The sequence below is a fragment of the Rhinatrema bivittatum genome, chromosome 5, assembly GCF_901001135.1.
Source record: "Rhinatrema bivittatum chromosome 5, aRhiBiv1.1, whole genome shotgun sequence".
NCBI classification, from domain to species: domain Eukaryota; kingdom Metazoa; phylum Chordata; class Amphibia; order Gymnophiona; family Rhinatrematidae; genus Rhinatrema; species Rhinatrema bivittatum.
In genome coordinates, this window is record NC_042619.1 from 229,038,826 (window position 1) to 229,055,518 (window position 16,693).

General features: G+C 44.7%; 1 protein-coding gene across 6 annotated transcripts in view; it reads right to left on the bottom strand.

The window, feature by feature from the left end:
- Positions 1 to 16,693, bottom strand: part of ACOT9 (acyl-CoA thioesterase 9) — a 139,177-nt gene that overhangs the window by 108,306 nt on the left and 14,178 nt on the right. For 2 of the 6 annotated variants that reach the window (XM_029603408.1, XM_029603407.1), the window contains exon 2: positions 171 to 271. Coding sequence is in view for 4 of the 6 variants with exons in the window: in XM_029603407.1 (XP_029459267.1) it covers positions 171 to 180 (10 nt within the window). In the remaining 2 variants the exon portion in view is untranslated. Of the gene's footprint in view, positions 1 to 170; positions 272 to 7,625; positions 7,645 to 8,083; positions 8,251 to 16,693 lie in introns of those variants that run through there. The other 4 variants (XM_029603406.1, XM_029603405.1, XM_029603404.1 and 1 more) reach the window with 4 other exon arrangements.

Consider the following 16,693-nt stretch of genomic DNA (forward strand, 5'->3'; position numbering starts at 1 on the left):
CACCCCCTTGCGCGCGCCAACCCCGGATTTTATAAGATATGCGCGTATCTTATAAATTACAATGTACTTTTGTTCGCGCCTGGTGCGCGAACAAAAGTACGCGCGCCCGTATGTTTTTAAAATCTACCTCAGCGCTATAATCTGCTGAGAAGTAAATGACATTCTGTTACCTTCAGTCATATCTGGAAAACTCTCTTTCGACTGTGATCCACTAGTCTCCGCTGTCAATGACCTTCCCAAAACATATGGCGTCTTCCATGCTGCACGAAATCTGGAAATAAAATGGAGATCCTCAAGCTCATCATAAATCAGACAAGAAAGAAATCCAAAAGTTGCTTTCATCTTTAGTACTCAGAGTTAAAATGCTGCATTCAAACTTTTGTACCAGCTGCATGTTCTATGCCCAGAACTTTGCTATCACAAGACTCTTGTCCTCTGGTCCCATCCAGCCATTCAGGTTGTCAGGATATCCATAATCTTTATCTTTATTAAAATTTGGCACTAAGCGAAATACATACTGTAATATACATAATAGAATTTTACATAAAACAAACACAAAACATCCATGCAAGATCTTGTAGAAATTTTGAAAAACAAAGGCTATTAGGCACCCAGGGCAAACTAACTGTTCATGAGCAAGCTAACTTAAATAAATGTTTATAGAGCGATTTGAATGTTTTGGACAAGTCACTAAATACAGTGTCTCCAGAAAGGAGTTCCAAAGGGTTAGTGCTGCAGCAAAGAAGGCAGAGTCAAGCGTGTCACCAGGACAAGCTTGTTTGACCGATGGGACATCAAGTAGCCCCCTTTGCGATGATCTCAATGCTCTTGACCGATGGGACATCAAGTAACCCCCTTTGCGATGATCTCAATGCTCTTGTGGGCGGATACATTTTTAATAAAAGTCGTTTGCCCAGGGTATTTCATTCAAATTGATCAATTTGAATGTGATAGTGGCAATCTTATACCATATATGTTGCTGGAAGCAAATCAATGAGTACTGGAGTGATATGGTCTCTTCGGCTATTTCCCCGAGATATAATTTGGTGGCAGCATTTCTCAATACAGAGATCTTAGTGCAGGTCCAGCAAGACTTGGAGAGATGGAATTACAATAATCAACCAAAGCTAAGATGGAAGCCTGAACCTTGGCACGGAAATCAGGTACTTTGAGAAGATGTTTCATACCGGACAGGACACGTAACTTGTAAAAACCTACCGTTGTGACCGATTTGATGTGAGAACAAAAGAAAAGATGAGAGTCAATCCAAAAACAAAGTATCTTTATACAGCTAGGAATATAACAACATTAGCAACTGAGATAGCAGAAGGTTGAATTTTCAATGGGGGTCTTCGGATCAAGATAAATTCAGTTTTAGTAAGGTTTAATGATACCTTGTTGTGGAATAGCCATTTTTTAAAGTGAGCATACATATTTTAAATAGTCTTTGAGTGACCGACCTGCTGGATTGGACTCCAATGAGGAGCTGGACATCATCTGCATAGATTTTATATCCTTTGCAGAGACTGGCTAGAACACGACATATCAGGGCGAGATGTTAAAATTGATTATAATGCGGAGCCCCGTGGGACACCGGTCTTCACGTGGGCCCACTGTGAACATTTGTCTCCGATTCTGATCTAGAACAACTGGTCAGATAAGTTTGATTCAAACCAGGTCACTACTGTATCAGACAAGCCACACTTTTCAAGTGGTATAGTAGTAAACTGTGGTAAACTGTGGTCAATGGTGTCGAAGGCAGATAAGATGTCCAACAACACAAGAATGTAGCTGCAGCCAGAATCGAGACCTCATCTAAATGCATCAAGTAATATTATGAGAAGCTCAGAGCTCAAAGTTTTCCTGAACCCAAACTGACAGGGGTCTAATATCTCTTGCTTTCCAGACAGCTCAGAGTTGTTGCAAAACCATGTTTTCTAGAAGTTTAGTGATAATTGGCAGGTTTGATATAGACTCAAGTTGGCAGGCTCAGAGTGACACTTTTTTTTTTTTTTTAAACAAGGAAGGGATGAAATCTTGCTCTAATGAAGCATTGATAATGGAGGTGAGTGATGGTGATAAAGTCTCTCAGGCTGCTTCACTATTGTATTATTGCAGGTATTCAGAGGGCAGTAAGAGGGATTGAGTTTGGCCATGGCGTCAGAAACTGACTGATGAAAATCATTCCAGAGGTCTTCCAGCATGGTGTGTGCTTGTTTGTGGTATGCAGGTATACTGTCTGAGAACCATATTAAACATCTCAGACAAATAGTTAATTTTGGTGGTAAAATAATCTAGAAAGCCTTCACAAGCAGGTAGATCATAATCAGTTTTGATCGATTTACAACTGGCGGGGGAACTGGTGAATTGTTTGACAATGTTGAACAATGCACAGAGAAACTAGGCTTTTTTGATTCATTGAGTTCAATGATTATGCACGATATAAATTTACACACAATGAAAAAACACTGCACATTCATTGTAAATATCGTGAAAACCATACTGACTGGGCAGGTCCTGAGGACCAGGTTGAGAACAATTTGATCTAGCATACTGTCCTTCATAGCATCATCCAAATATTAAAAATATACCAAAATGACAAGTGGCAAACAGGTCTCCAGATTGGCTAAACTGTACCAGGTCTCAATCAATGAAAGCAAAAGGATGTTGTCAGCCATGCACCAGTGTCCTTCCTCTATCAGGACCTTCGGACCTTGGTTCAGTGAAATTCCTGAGCCACAGAAACAGCCAAATATCCGGAGATAGGAATTTACCATACATCTCCTAGTTTTATTGAACAGAAGCTGATATGCATTTGTGGAATCCCACTGTACTATGTGCACCATTTCTTCCCCACTGACTGGCATAGAAAGCAAATAATTTCTTATCCACTTAAACACTTCCTTCTATTAAAAAAAAAAAAAAAAGAAAAGAAAGGGAGCTTTTGTTAACCTTTTACACTGCCAATTCCAGGGTTCCATATGTAGGGACCCTGTAGATCCCCACCATCCAGCTGTCTTTAGCTTAAGCCCTAGGGTAGGATTTGAAGGGTAGTTTGCAGACCATCCCTTGCAGGCAGCACCTCAGAGACTTTCTGGATTTGTCAGCAGAGATTGATGACATAGACTTAACTAGCATCTCAGAGACAAGGTGGAAGGAAGATAACCAATGGAACAGTGCTATACCGAGTACAAATTATATGACAATGACAGAGAGGAGCATCTGGGAGGCGGGGTGGCGCTTTATGTCCGGGGTGGCATAGAGTCCAAAAGGATAAAGATCCTGCATGAGATTAAATGCACAATTGAATCTTTATGGGTAGAAATCCCTTGGGTTGGGGGAAGAGTATAGTGATGGGACTATATTACCGTTCACCTGGCCAAGATGGTGAGATGTACAGTCAAATGCTAAGAGAAATTAGGGACGCTAACGAAATTGATGGTGCAGTAATAATGGGAGATTACTGGCATGGTTAAAAGGTGAGGTGAAAGAGGCTATTTTAGCTAAAAGATCTTCATTCAAAAATTGGAAGAAGGATCCAACAGAAACATAGAAACATAGAAATGACGGCAGAAGACGACCAAACGGCCCATCCAGTCTGCCCAGCAAGTTTTGCACTTTTTTTTTCTCATACTTATCTGTTACTCCTGGCTCTTAGTAACCTTTTGATTCTATTTCCCTTCCACCCCCAACATTAATGTAGAGGCAGTTCCAACACTGCTCTTTAAGTGAAATATCTAGCTTAATTAGTTAGGGGTAGTAACCGCCGCAGTAAGCAAGCTATACCCATGCTTATTTGTTTACCCAGACTAAATAATTCAGACCTTGTTGGTTGTTGTCTGTATATAGATCTACTTTTCTTCATTCCCCCTGCATTGAAGCAGAGCGTTATGCTGAATATGCTTTGAAAGTGAAGTATCTGACTTTCTCCCCTGCCGTTGAAGCAGAGAGCTATGCTAGATATGTGTGAAGTATCAGTCTTTCCCCCCTGCCGTAGAAGCAGAGAGTTATGCTGGATATGCAATGAAAGTGAAGTACCAGGCTTATTTGGTTTGGAGTAGTAACCGCCATAACAAGCAAGCTACTCCCCACTTTTTTTGTGAATACAAATCTTTTTCCATGTTTCCTCTTGCCGTTGAAGCTTAGAGCAATGTTGGAGTCGCATTAACCATGTGTATGTTTATTGAATAAGGGTATTATCTCCAGGCAGTAGCCATCATTCCCGCGAGCCACCCACTCTTCATTCACGTCCTCTAGACTTTATGGATCCACAGTGTTTATCCCACGCCCCTTTGAAGTCCTTCACAGATCTGGTCTTCACCACTTTTTCCGGAAGGGCATTCCAGGCATCCACCACCCTCTCCGTGAAGAAATACTTCCTGACATTGGTTCTGAGTCTTCCTCCCTGGAGCTTCAAATCGTGACCCCTGGTTCTGCTGATTTTTTTCCGACGGAAAAGTCTTGTCGTTGTCTTTGGATCATTAAAACCTTTCAAGTATCTGAAAGTCTGTATCATGTCACCTCTGCTCCTCCTTTCCTCCAGGGTGTACATATTTAGATTCTTCAATCTCTCCTAAGTCCATATTAGGTGCTACAACCCAAGAAAGAGATCTAGGTGTCATAGTGGATAACACATTGAAATCGTCGGTTCAGTGTGCTGCGGCAGTCAAAAAAGCAAACAGAATGATGGGAATTATTAGAAAGGGAATGGTGAATAAAATGGAAAATGTCATAATGCCTCTGTATCGCTCCATGGTGAGACCGCACCTTGAATACTGTGTACAATTCTGGTCGCCGCATCTCAAAAAAGATATAATTGCGATGGAGAAGGTACAGAGAAGGGCGACCACAAGATCGCCTTGTCACATAGTGTCTAATGATCTGAAGTCTGCGAAACAATCACCCCAAGGTCTCTCTCCTGCTCCGTGCACATCAGCCTTTCTCCCCCCATCGAATACAGTTCATTCGGATTTCCACTCCCCATATGCATGACTCTGCACTTCTTGGCATTGAATCTCAGCTGACATATCTTCGACCACTCTTCCAGCTTCCTTAAATCCCGTCTCATTCTCTCCACTCCTTCCGGCATGTCCACTCTGTTGCAGATCTTAGTGTCATCCGCAAAAAGACAAACCTTACCTTGTATCCCGTCCGTTATGTCGCTCACAAAGATATTGAACAGGACTGGTCCCAACATGGATCTTTGCGGTACACCGCTTAAAACCGCTCTCTGCAGAGAGAGCAGTTTTAAGCGGTGTACCGCAAGGAAATAGGATAAAGCATAAGCGTTGGCAAGGTAAATGTAAGACATTGATAAGATAGGCTAAGAGAGACTTTGAAAAGAAGCTGGCTGTAGAGGCAAAAGCTCACAGTAAAAAATTTTTAAAATATATTCAAAGCAGAAAGCCTGTGAGGGAGTCTGTTGGACCGTACCTGATCAAGGGGTTAAAGGGGCACTTAGAGAAGATAAGGCCATCACAGAAAGATTAAACGATTTCTTTGCTTCAGTGTTTACTGAAGAAGATGTTGGGGAGATACCCGTTCCAGTGAAGGTTTTCATGGGTAATGATTCAGATGGACTGAACCAAATCACGGTATACCTAGAAGATGTGGTAGGCCTAATTGACAAACTGAAGAGTAGTAATTCACCTGAATCAGATGGCATACGGCCCAGGGTTCTGAAGGAACCAAGGCAAGTCTTGCTTCACAAATCTGCTTCACTTTTTTGAAGGGGTTAACAAACATGTAGATAAAGGTGAACCAGTAGATGTAGTATATTTGGATTTTCAGAAGGCATTAGATAAAGTTCCTCATGAGAGGCTCTAGGAAAAGTAAAAATTAATGGGATAGGTGGTGATATCCTTTCGATTACAAACTGGTTAAAAGACAGGAAACAGAGAGTAGGATTAAATGGACAATTCTCAGTGGAGGGGGACGGGCAGTGGAGTGCCTCAGAGATCTGTACCGGGACCCATGCTTTTCAATATATTTATAAATGATCTGGAAAGGAATATAACAAGTGAGGTAATCAAATTTTCAGATGATACAAAATTATTCAGAGTAGTTAAATCACAAGCGGATTGTGATAAATTGCAGGAGAACCTTGTGAGACTGGAAAATTGGGCATCCAAATGGCAGATGAAATTTAATGTGGATAAGTGCAAGGTGTTGCACATAGGGAAAAATAACCCATGCTGTAGTTACACAATGTTAGATTCCATTTTAGGAGCTACCACCCAGGAAAGAGATCTAGGCATCATAGTGGATAATACATTGAAATTGTCAGCTCAGTGTGCTTCAACAATCAAAAAAGCATACAGAATGTTTGGAATTATTAGGAAGGGAATGGTGAATAAAACAGAAAATGTCATAAAGCCTCTGTACCATTCCATGGTGAGAGCACACCTTGAATACTGTCTACAATTCTGGTTGCCGCATCTCAAAAAAGATATACTTGCGACGGAGAAGGTACAGAGAAGGGCGACCAAAATGATAAAGGGGATGGAACAGCCCCCCTAACAAGGAAAGACTAAAGAGGTTAGGACTGTTCAGCTTGGAGAAGAGACGGCTGAGGTGGGATATAATAGAGGTGTTTAAAATCATGTTAGGTCTAGAACGGGTAAATGTGAATCGGTTATTTACTCTTTTGGATAACAGAAGGACTAGGGGGCACTCCATGAAGTTAGCATGTAGCACATTAAAACTAATCGAAGAAAGTTCTTTTTCACTCAATGCACAACTAAATTCTGGAATCTGTTGCCAAGGGATGTGGTTAGTGCAGGTAATGTAGCTGGATTTAGAAAAGGTTTGGATAAGTTCTTGGAGGAGAAGTGCATTACCTGTTATTAATCAAGCTGACTTAGAAAATAGCCACTGCTATTACCAGCATCAGTAGCATGGGATAGACTTAGGGGTAGATTTTAAATCATACGCGCGGGCATACATTTGTGCGCGCAACCCAGCACACACAAATGTACACCTGATTTTATAATATGCGCGCACATGATATCAAATCAGGGGTCAGTGCACGCAAGGGGGTGCACACTAGTGCAAATTGCGTGCACTGAGCCCTCGAGGCAGGCATAACTTGCGCACGCCAGCCAAGTGCCGGAGACCTCGGCCACGCCTCCCAGACCGCCCCACCCGCCCATTCAGAAAAGCCCCATCACATACGTGCATCCCAGGGCTTTATGCGCGCCGCCGGGCCTTTGAAAATCTGCCCCTTAGTTTTTGAGTACTTGCCAGGTACTTGTGGCCTGGATTGGCCACAGTCAGAAACAGGATGCTGGGCTTGATGGATCCTTAGTCTGACACAATATGACATGTTATTATAGACAGAGATATTTTTAGATAAATAGAGATAGATACACACCTGTATGAAATGCATACATATATTTATTATATCCCAAAAAGGTCCCTGGTCACATAACCATGAATCTGTACCATAAAAAAAAAAATCTAATGCTTATCTTATTTTGCTTAAACTTGTCATGTGCGAATGCCAAGCCCAAAGTCTTCATTAAAGCACCAGCCTTGACATATGCAAGAGTTTCTATAGACAATTCACTTGGAAGCTGCCTCACTACAACATAATAATGTTTTAAATGCTGAACATACACACTTACCACACATCCCATTTTCTTCAATGGGTACTAGTCACTAATAACGCGAGTTTTCTGTGTTAAAACCCACCACAACTTGATGAGTCATCCACAGCGTGCATTACAATCGCTTATGGATGACATTAAGACTTCTGAGAAAGGCATATGTACATTTTAGAGAGCATTCACCTAAGAAAGTCTTATGATAAACAGTTAAAGGAATTGACTATTGTTAGCATAAATTCTGTAGCCTCATGACATTTAAAATTCGGGGGCGGGGTTCCAATTTGTGTTTATCGATGGTAAAAATGCTCAATACATCTGCCCTTAGTTTTCAAGTCACTGCCCGACAGCTAAAAGAAAAGGCACACTGCTCATCTTAGTCTCAAATGCTTCCACATTTCTCTGCCAGTTCTAGGTTTTATTGTGGCTTTAAATCTTAGGCACAGCCTTCCTGCGACCCAAGCCGGCGTGACCGCTACCTGAGCGAGAAAAGCATCCTGCAACGAGATAACGCGCTACAGTCGCGCAACAGCAGCCTCCGCAGGTCCAGGCTGCCGGGCTCGCACTTCTCCCGCTCGCCGCTTTCTCCTAGGAGTCAGTTCCTGCACCGCGCCCGCCCCACACCCAGCTCGGTCCTCCCCCGAATCAAAGACATGCTCGCAGCCCTGGACAGACAGTCCCACCACCATAAAGACGCGGGGCTGCTCCTGTAACCCGAGCCCCCTGCCAGCGTGGCATACCGGCGGCCATCTTGTGGTTGTCACGGAGCGGCTCGGACTCCGCTTTCCCCCATTGATTTCAACGGGAAAGGTTCTTATTTTCAAAAGCGTTTACAGAACTTTTGTACAGTAAAAAAAAAAAAAATGAAATTGGAAAATATTCCGATACATAGTACTCTTTTTGAATCAACTGAAATCATGGCAGGTGCAAGGTTATTGGGCGAACCTTCTGCCTTGCACCCCCCCCCCGGCCCGGTCTCGACCCAACCCCTCCCTCATTCGCACGCGCTGAGTGTGTGCTTCTCTGGGCTGCAAGCAGAATGGGCTCTGTTCACGGCCCCACACAGCTGCTCTTCGGTACCCCCTAATGGTTGACACCCCCTTAGTTCGCCTAATAGGTCGCACCGGTCCAGATTTAAATATGTTTATGTGATTCTGCAATATAAAATTGTAACTGTAGCTTCTGTTTGAATGAGCGGCGTGAGGGCTGGCTTTTGGGGTGTGCGACTGATGCATATAGTCATGCATAAGGGGGCGCCATTGCACCCTGTCCCTGTGATGTCTGCCAGCAGGAGACTCCGTGATGCTGTGCAGGAGGAAGGAAGCTTCTGTCTGTGGTGGTAGGTGAAAAATCAGCCAGCAGGGAGGAGGAAGAGGTGAGGTGACAAAAAGAGGGGGAGGCTGCTGGGCAATAAAAGAGAGCGAGAGAGAAGAAAATGCTAGTGGGAGAGAAAAAGGGGGATACTGGGCAATGTGGGGGGAGTGATGGTATACTGTGCCAGAGCCACTACCACTGTTAAAGGAGGAAATGCTGTGCCAGGGGGGCAATTTCTGTTTTCATACCTGGCTTTGGTTAGCCTAGAGCTGGCCCTGTCAGGTGTTGTCAACTGTTCTTAAAAAGCAGCAGAAAACTGGATCTGTTTATAAGGACCAGGGCCGCCATCAGGAATTTTGAGGCCCCATACAGCCCGCGCGCTTTGCCGGCGCATACTGTCTGACGCGGCGGTGACGTCACAGCCGCGTCAGACAGTGAACGCTGGCAGGACAGAGCGCGCGGACGAGTCTCTGTCTGCGGTGCTCTGTAAATCAATGCTATGCGTGTCTAAAAGACACGCATAGCATTGATTCTCTCCCTTCTCTGGGGCCCGCACCCAGGGCCGGCTCCAGGTTTCAGTAGGCCCCTGGGCGACAGACTGTCGGAGAGAGCCTCAGTGGGCCTCTTTGCCATGAACTAATACATCCCCCAAGCGCGCCTGGCGGCTGCGGGCCCCCATATGTGACAGTAGATCCTGGGGCCCCATACTGCAGGCCCAAGAATACTGCCCTGATGGCGGCCCTGATAAGGACCATGAATGTCTTCATGGCACCTGCAAATTTCCAAGTGGTTAGCAACCCTGGTTACATCTCTCATTCAGCTTCCTCACATCTGGCCTGCCATCTCTTTCATTTTCTTCCGTAATCGGTCTGCACTGCAGCAAGAATGTCAACTAAACTGAGTGTGGGGCTCTTACACCAGCACAAATGTGCTCACAGGCCCTGCTGCAGCACATGCTTCTGTGTAAACCCCTTCACTCAGTTAAGTCAAAGTTCTTCCCGAACTGGGAAGAAATTGAAAGTGTCGCCATCTTCTCATGGTGGCAGCAGCAGCAGCAACACGTTGGCATCTATCAGAATTTGGTGCTGGATACAGTTATCTCCTTTGCCTACGCCTAAATCCGGGCCTGAAGGTATGTGTGTATTTATTTATATGTGAAGGAATTGAGCGACTTCTTAGCTGTCTGGAACAGCAAAGTATTCAGGGCAGCCCCTGCAGTATCCCATGCCCTCTTATCCTCTGTTGATAATGTGCCTACATGCTGTCCTATTAAAGTTCTGAATTGCATATCCTATTTTGCTTACCTACATTTGCTATCACATATCCTTGCATAATGGCCTTCCCAAGTTTCCCATAGCAGGGTAGGTGAAATCTGATATTTATCATTACATTCTATGGAGCCAATGCAATATATTGCGCTTAGCCTAGTGTACAGCTTTACACACGGTTGGACACGTGTTTTGGACACTCTAGACTAGCACCCAATGCAATAAGGAGATTAGAGCATCCAAAACACTCACCCAAACAAATGCGTAGCCAAGAGCCCATCACATGTAAATTCCATGTAGATGAGACTCTTAGCTTTTAGCTCCTGATGCAGAAAATTACCCAAAACACTTTTTAATGTGGCAAATTTAACTGCTGTATGAGTTTCCCCCTGGCCTCTAATCGGCAGTCTGGTCCAGAAGGTTTACAAGTCAAACCAACATTGTCCTTTTACTGGTTCCAGATTGGGTTCGAAGGCTGTAGTACGCCAATCTCCAGAGACTTCTGGTGGCAGTCCCCTTGGACTATCATTTTGGACGGACCTTTACATCAAGGGCTCATTCTGCAAGAGGATCTGGGTCAATTCTGTCTTACGGGTTTGGCCATTGAAAGGGCTCGGTTGTTGAAGCGGGGTTTTTTGCCGCTGTAATTTCCACTTTTCTTCGGGCCTGGAAATTTTCTACTTCTCTAGCCTAGGTTAGAGTTTGGAAGGTCTTGAGGACTGGTGTTCTGAGTGAGGTATTTTGATTTTGGAATTATTACAGGATGGCTTGCTTAAGGGTTTGGCCCTTAGCACCTTGAAGGTTCAAGTTGTAGCCCTGGCTTTTTATAGGGGAAGAGGCATTGGATTACCTTTGTCTTCCCATCTGGATGTGTCCCATTTCTTGCAGGCAGTTAAACATATTTACTCCCTGTTGCGGTTTCCGGTGCCTCTGTGGACCTTAAATTGGTCATCGAGTTTTTGGCAGGTCCAACTTTTCTTCTACTGTGTACTCTTTCCTTGTGGTTGCTTACCCTGAAGACAGGTTTTCTGGTAGTAATCTAATCGGCACGTCGGGTCCCTGAGCTGCAGGCTATTTCCTGCCATGAGCCTTCTCCGTATGACTCTGGATGCGGTGACAGGGACAGAGATGAAGGTGAGTACCGTGCGTTGTGTCATCATCAAGCGTCTTTTACAGCAATGTTAGGTGATGACTAAGGCTGTTCAGAAATATGATCGCCTATTTGTGCTCCATGGTGGAGGTAAGTAAGGAGCTCCAGCAATGCAGGCAATGATTGCCCACTGGGTTAAGGAAGTAGTTACGACAGCTTAGGTGGCTGCTGAAGTTGCCTTACAGAGACAGATTAGACAACATTCCACATGGGTTCAGGCAGAATCATGGTCGAAACTTCGTTTGTTGTCGCCTGTTGAAATTTGCTGAGTAGTGACATAGTCATCTTTGGTCTCCTTCTCCAAGCATTACCATTTGGATATTAGGGCTAGGGAGGACACCGCCTTTTTGCAGGTGGTATTGTCTGCACCACTGGCAGCCTCCCACTCTTTTGAGATTAACTTTGGTACATCCCACTCATATGGATTGACGTAACCAATGCTAAGGAAGGAGAAATTACTATATACCTGATAATTTCTTTTCCTTTAGTGAAGGGTAGGTCAATCCCAGACCCACCTTCGGCTGCAGTGTTTGAATTTATGGTTAGTATTTCTTAGGGCAAGCTATGCAGAGTATAATTCCTGCTCTTCTATATCAAGTATAACCAGTTTGTCCACAGTTTGGCTTTTCCAGGGAATAGTGGCGGGCTGAAGTCGGGGCAGGACTATATGGCTGTGACGTCAGCTTTTGCTTCATCTCCATCTGCTGGCAGAGATGCATAACCCACTCGTCGGAACTGACCTCCCCTTCACAAAAGGAAAGGAAATTATCAGGTAAGTAGTAATTTCTCCTTACACTTAATTGGGGCATGCACACCATCAACATTTAATGTACATATATTGACTTAACCCCACACAGTCCGAAAGTGGAAACTGTAGTGATACCAAACAAAAACAAAGTTCCACCCATTATCTTTTTTATTTTCTGAAACCTCCCAACAATGTGACACCTTTTCCCAAATTGTGCACTTAAACTGTATCTAGAAGTATTTATAGGACCTTCATATCAGAGGCTGATACATCACAAAGCTCATGTTACAATTTTTGTGGATCCAGTAGAAGAAACTAACAGTCTTATCTTGAAATGGAGAATGAAGTGGAGACAGTTGATGAATGGTCAATGACCAGAGTTGAACAAGCGGTAACCAGTCTCATCAGACAGAGTGTCAGAACAGGCAGCAAACAATCCAAGTCCAGAATCCAGCAAGGGGTCGAGGCAGGCAGCAAACAATCCAGAATCCAGCAAGGGGTCAAAGCAGTGAAAGGAATCCAAGTCCAGAATCCAGCAAGGGGTCAAAGCAGTGAAAGGAAGCCCAAGGACAGAACTCACACACAAGAGGAACTCACAAGACAGGACCAGGGAGCGAAGGGAACACTAGGAGCAGGACAATCAGCACAATCCAATAGAAGCAGCAAAGCACCTACTCACCAGACCTGTTGCTGAGGCGAAGAACTGCAAGAAGGTGCCACTTAAATGCTGATTGCCCCTGATTTCTTCCACAGAGACTTCCGGCGGGGACATTCAGCATGGCGTGAAGGAGGGGCCAAAACGGAACATGCTTCATGATGCACTCCTCTCAGAAGAAGCTGCTACTGCCGTCGCCGATGGTAGCCATCACCGCATCATGGAAACGCTATGGACAGGCAAGGCTCAGGTCGTTTTGTAACAGTTCCTCCCCCGCAATGTCCCTTCTCCTGCCTCCTAGGCCTGGGCTTAAATGGAAAGCGTTGATGAATAAGTTGAGGATCTTGAATATTACTGTAGGGCTCCCAAGAGTTTTCCTCCGGGCCATAACCTTTCTAGGAGATCAGATATTGTAGTTCTTTTCTTCCTTTCCTAGCATCTAAGATCTCATCTACTTCATACTGACTGTCATCATCAAATATTGTAGGTGAAGATTGTTTCGGCTTCCTAGTTGGCCAGAATTGCAGGCTTAAGGAGAGATACATGAAATACATAATGAATGTTGTGCCCATCAGTCACAGACGGCTGCGCCCTCTCTGTCTCACCTCTTTTCTTTCTCTTTCCTCTCCTCTGGGCAAGATGGCTGCCTCCGCCTCACCTCGCTGACCTCTCCGATGTCCCAGGACCGGCATGGGCGATTGCGTTCACCATGCTTGCACTGAGACCTCCTAGGGCATGTGCGCGCGCGCGCGCCGCACTCTCTTTTGAATACGTTGTGGAGGGAACCTCGGGGGCGTTCCCAGCGCATGATGTCACTACCTCCGGGTACTTGGCCTCTGATCTCCAATCCAGCTACGAGTTAGCAAGGATTCCGGTCCAGCTAATTTCAAGTCTTCAGAGATGCTCCACTCTGAGTATTCGCTCCTACCCTCCGGGGTTATGCCGATTTCCAAGGACGCTCTGGGTACCCGCACCTCGGGGGCCTTTCCGCTCCTACTTACCCTATGGGGTTTCGCTGTTCCAGTCAGGACGCTCAAGGCACCCGCTCCTCGGGGTCTTGCTTCATTCTTATCTACTCTCCGGGTTACCCACAGCTACCAGGACACCTGAGGTACTCACTCCCCAAGGACCTTGCCCCGCTCCTGTCTACTTCCTGGGTCAACCTGCTCCTTCATGGACATCCTGGCACCGACGCTCCATGCCTTGTATCGCCTCTACCTTTGCGCTGCGAAGGTCAGCTCTACAATAGCATTTCCAGCCTTGTGAATACCCTCACTCTTCAGTCTTTCTCTGCCTGTCTCATCACAGAACAGATTCTTGGGCATACTCCACTCCGCAGACCACTACAAGATCTACCACTGCTGGCTACATCATCTGTGACTGGGTTCTCGGCCTACCCCGTTTCACGGACCACTACCGGACCCCTCACTTCCCAGCATCGGGTGAGACCTCCTCTGCACTGCCTACATCTGTACCTGGACTGAACACTGTCACCGGAGACATCTCCTTGGCTGAAGAGAGCTACCCGCTCCACGGGCATAGCTCTATTGCTGTGTAATAAAGCTTCCTTTTCTCCTTGTGTTGCTTCTGTAGAGTCAGCCTATTGCCTTATCTCCCCACGGGGCCCCTCCCTGTGGGAGGAGTCATCGATATAGCAGCCAAGGGTCCACAACCATGTCAAACCCACAACAGTGAATTTGATGAGTACAGGCTAGTCTAAGTTTATATGTGACATTTCCTATTTGACCCTCAACTGGAAACGGTACCACAAATCGAGGAGAGAATTTTAACGAGGGCATTCATAATCAGAGATTGCGAGTACTTAACCATACCAGTTCTCCTGAATTAAACAGTGGTGCTGGTCGTCGCTTCCTGTCTGCCTGATTTTTAGCACGAGCCACAGCCCGCTCCAGAAGCTGAAGAGTATTCTGCCATAATTCGAATAGTGAGATTGACAGCTGGGCATGACGACGTTGTAGCAACAGGCAGTGGTACACGAGGATGTCATCCGAAGACCAGATTAAAGGGTGATGTCCCTGTGGCCTGATTAACATGATTATTGTGACAAATCTCAGCCCATAAACGTAAGGCGGACAATCGTCCTGATGCTGGTTCACATAACATAATAGTCCATTAGACTGAGGATGATAAGCTGAGGAAAAATCAAGTTGAATTCCAAATTTCTTACAAAGGACCTTCCAATAATGTGCAGTAAACTGAACTCCTCTATCAGAAAAGATGTGATGAGGAAGTCCATGAAGTTGAAAGACATGCTGAACAAACAATTGCGCCAACTCTGGTGCAGATGATAGTCCAGGGAGAGCAACAAAATGGGCCATCCTTGAAAAACGGTCAACCACTATCCAAATCGTATTGTTTCCTTTCGAAGAGGGTAGATCCTTAATGAAGTCAGTGGTGATGTGGGTCTAGGGTTTCTCAGGGACTGGTAGCAGTTGAAGTAAACCCCACGGTCGAGTTCAGGGATTTTTGTGGGCTGCACATGTAGGACAGGATTCCACATATCATCTGGTGTCACTCTCCCATTACGGCCACCAATAATGTTGGGAGAGAAGTTCCTTCGTTGGTTGAAGTCCTGCAAGACAAGAATCATGGGCCCATTGGAGGATTTGTTCCCGCAAACATTTAGGGACAACCGTTTTCCCCACCGGAACCGTGAAAATAGAGGCAACCATGATTTGAGCTGGATCTATAATGAATTGAGGTAAGTCAGGGGTTTCATCATTATAAAAACTTCTGGATAGAGTGTCTGCCCGTTGATCTTTCTCTGCTGGGCGAAAGCGTAAATTAAAGTCAAAACAACTATAAAATAGAGCCCATCGGGCTTGTTGGGGATTTAGTCATTGGGCATAAGAAAGATATGCAAATTATTATGGTTGGTGTAGATCATAATGGTGTGTTTGGCTCACTCCAGAAGAAGACACTATTCTTCTAATGCTAGCTTAATGGCAAGAAGCTCTCCATCATCTATGGAATAATTTTTTTCGGTAGGAGAAAATGTTTTTGCGAAATAAGCACAGGTAATTAATTTCCCAGCTGCATCTGGTTGTAAAAGAATCGCTCCGACTCCTACAGAGGAAACATCCACTTCGACAATGGTAGGATCCAGATGTTGCAAACAGGGATCCTTGACGAATTCTCTCTTTAATTGTTGGAAGGCTTGAATTGCTTCTGGGGTCCAATTACGTATTTCGGCCCCTTTTTGGGTTAAGGTCATAAGTGGAGCTGTCAATGAGGAATATCCATGGATGAATTGACGGTAATAATTAGAAAATCCCAAAAAAACATTGTAATACCTTGAGGTCCACTGGTTGAAGCCCAATCCATGATTGACTTGAGTATTTTTGGATCCATCCATAACCCAGTTTGGGAAATCATATATCCCATAATCGGTAATTGTTCTTGATGAAAGGCACATTTCTCTAAATTGTCATATAATTTAGGTTCATGCAGATGCATGGGATATTGGTTTTTCTTTGTAATAGCATTCAGACCTTGGTAATTGATACAAGGTCATAGAAACTCATCTTTTTTTGCAACAAAAAAGAACCTGGCTCCTGCAATGGATGAAGAAGATCCGATGAATCCTCTGTCCAAGTTGTCTTGAATATATTGATTCATAGCCTCTGTTTCTGGAACTGATAGTGAATATACTTTTCCCCGGAAGTAATTCGATAGCACAATCATAATTACAATGCAAGGGTAAGGTCTCGGCTCGCTGTTTACTAAAGACATCGGCAAATTCTATATACGGGGCAAGTAACCCAGGAAGAATTGGAAGAAAATGCTGAATTTTGAGTGCTGGTACCCTTACTTGGCTCAAACAATTCTCAAGGCATTTTGAGCTCCATTTAGCAAATTTCAAGGAACTCCAGTCAATGTGAGGTTGGTGTAACATTAACCACAGTAGTCCCAATATTATCTGATTGATTGCGG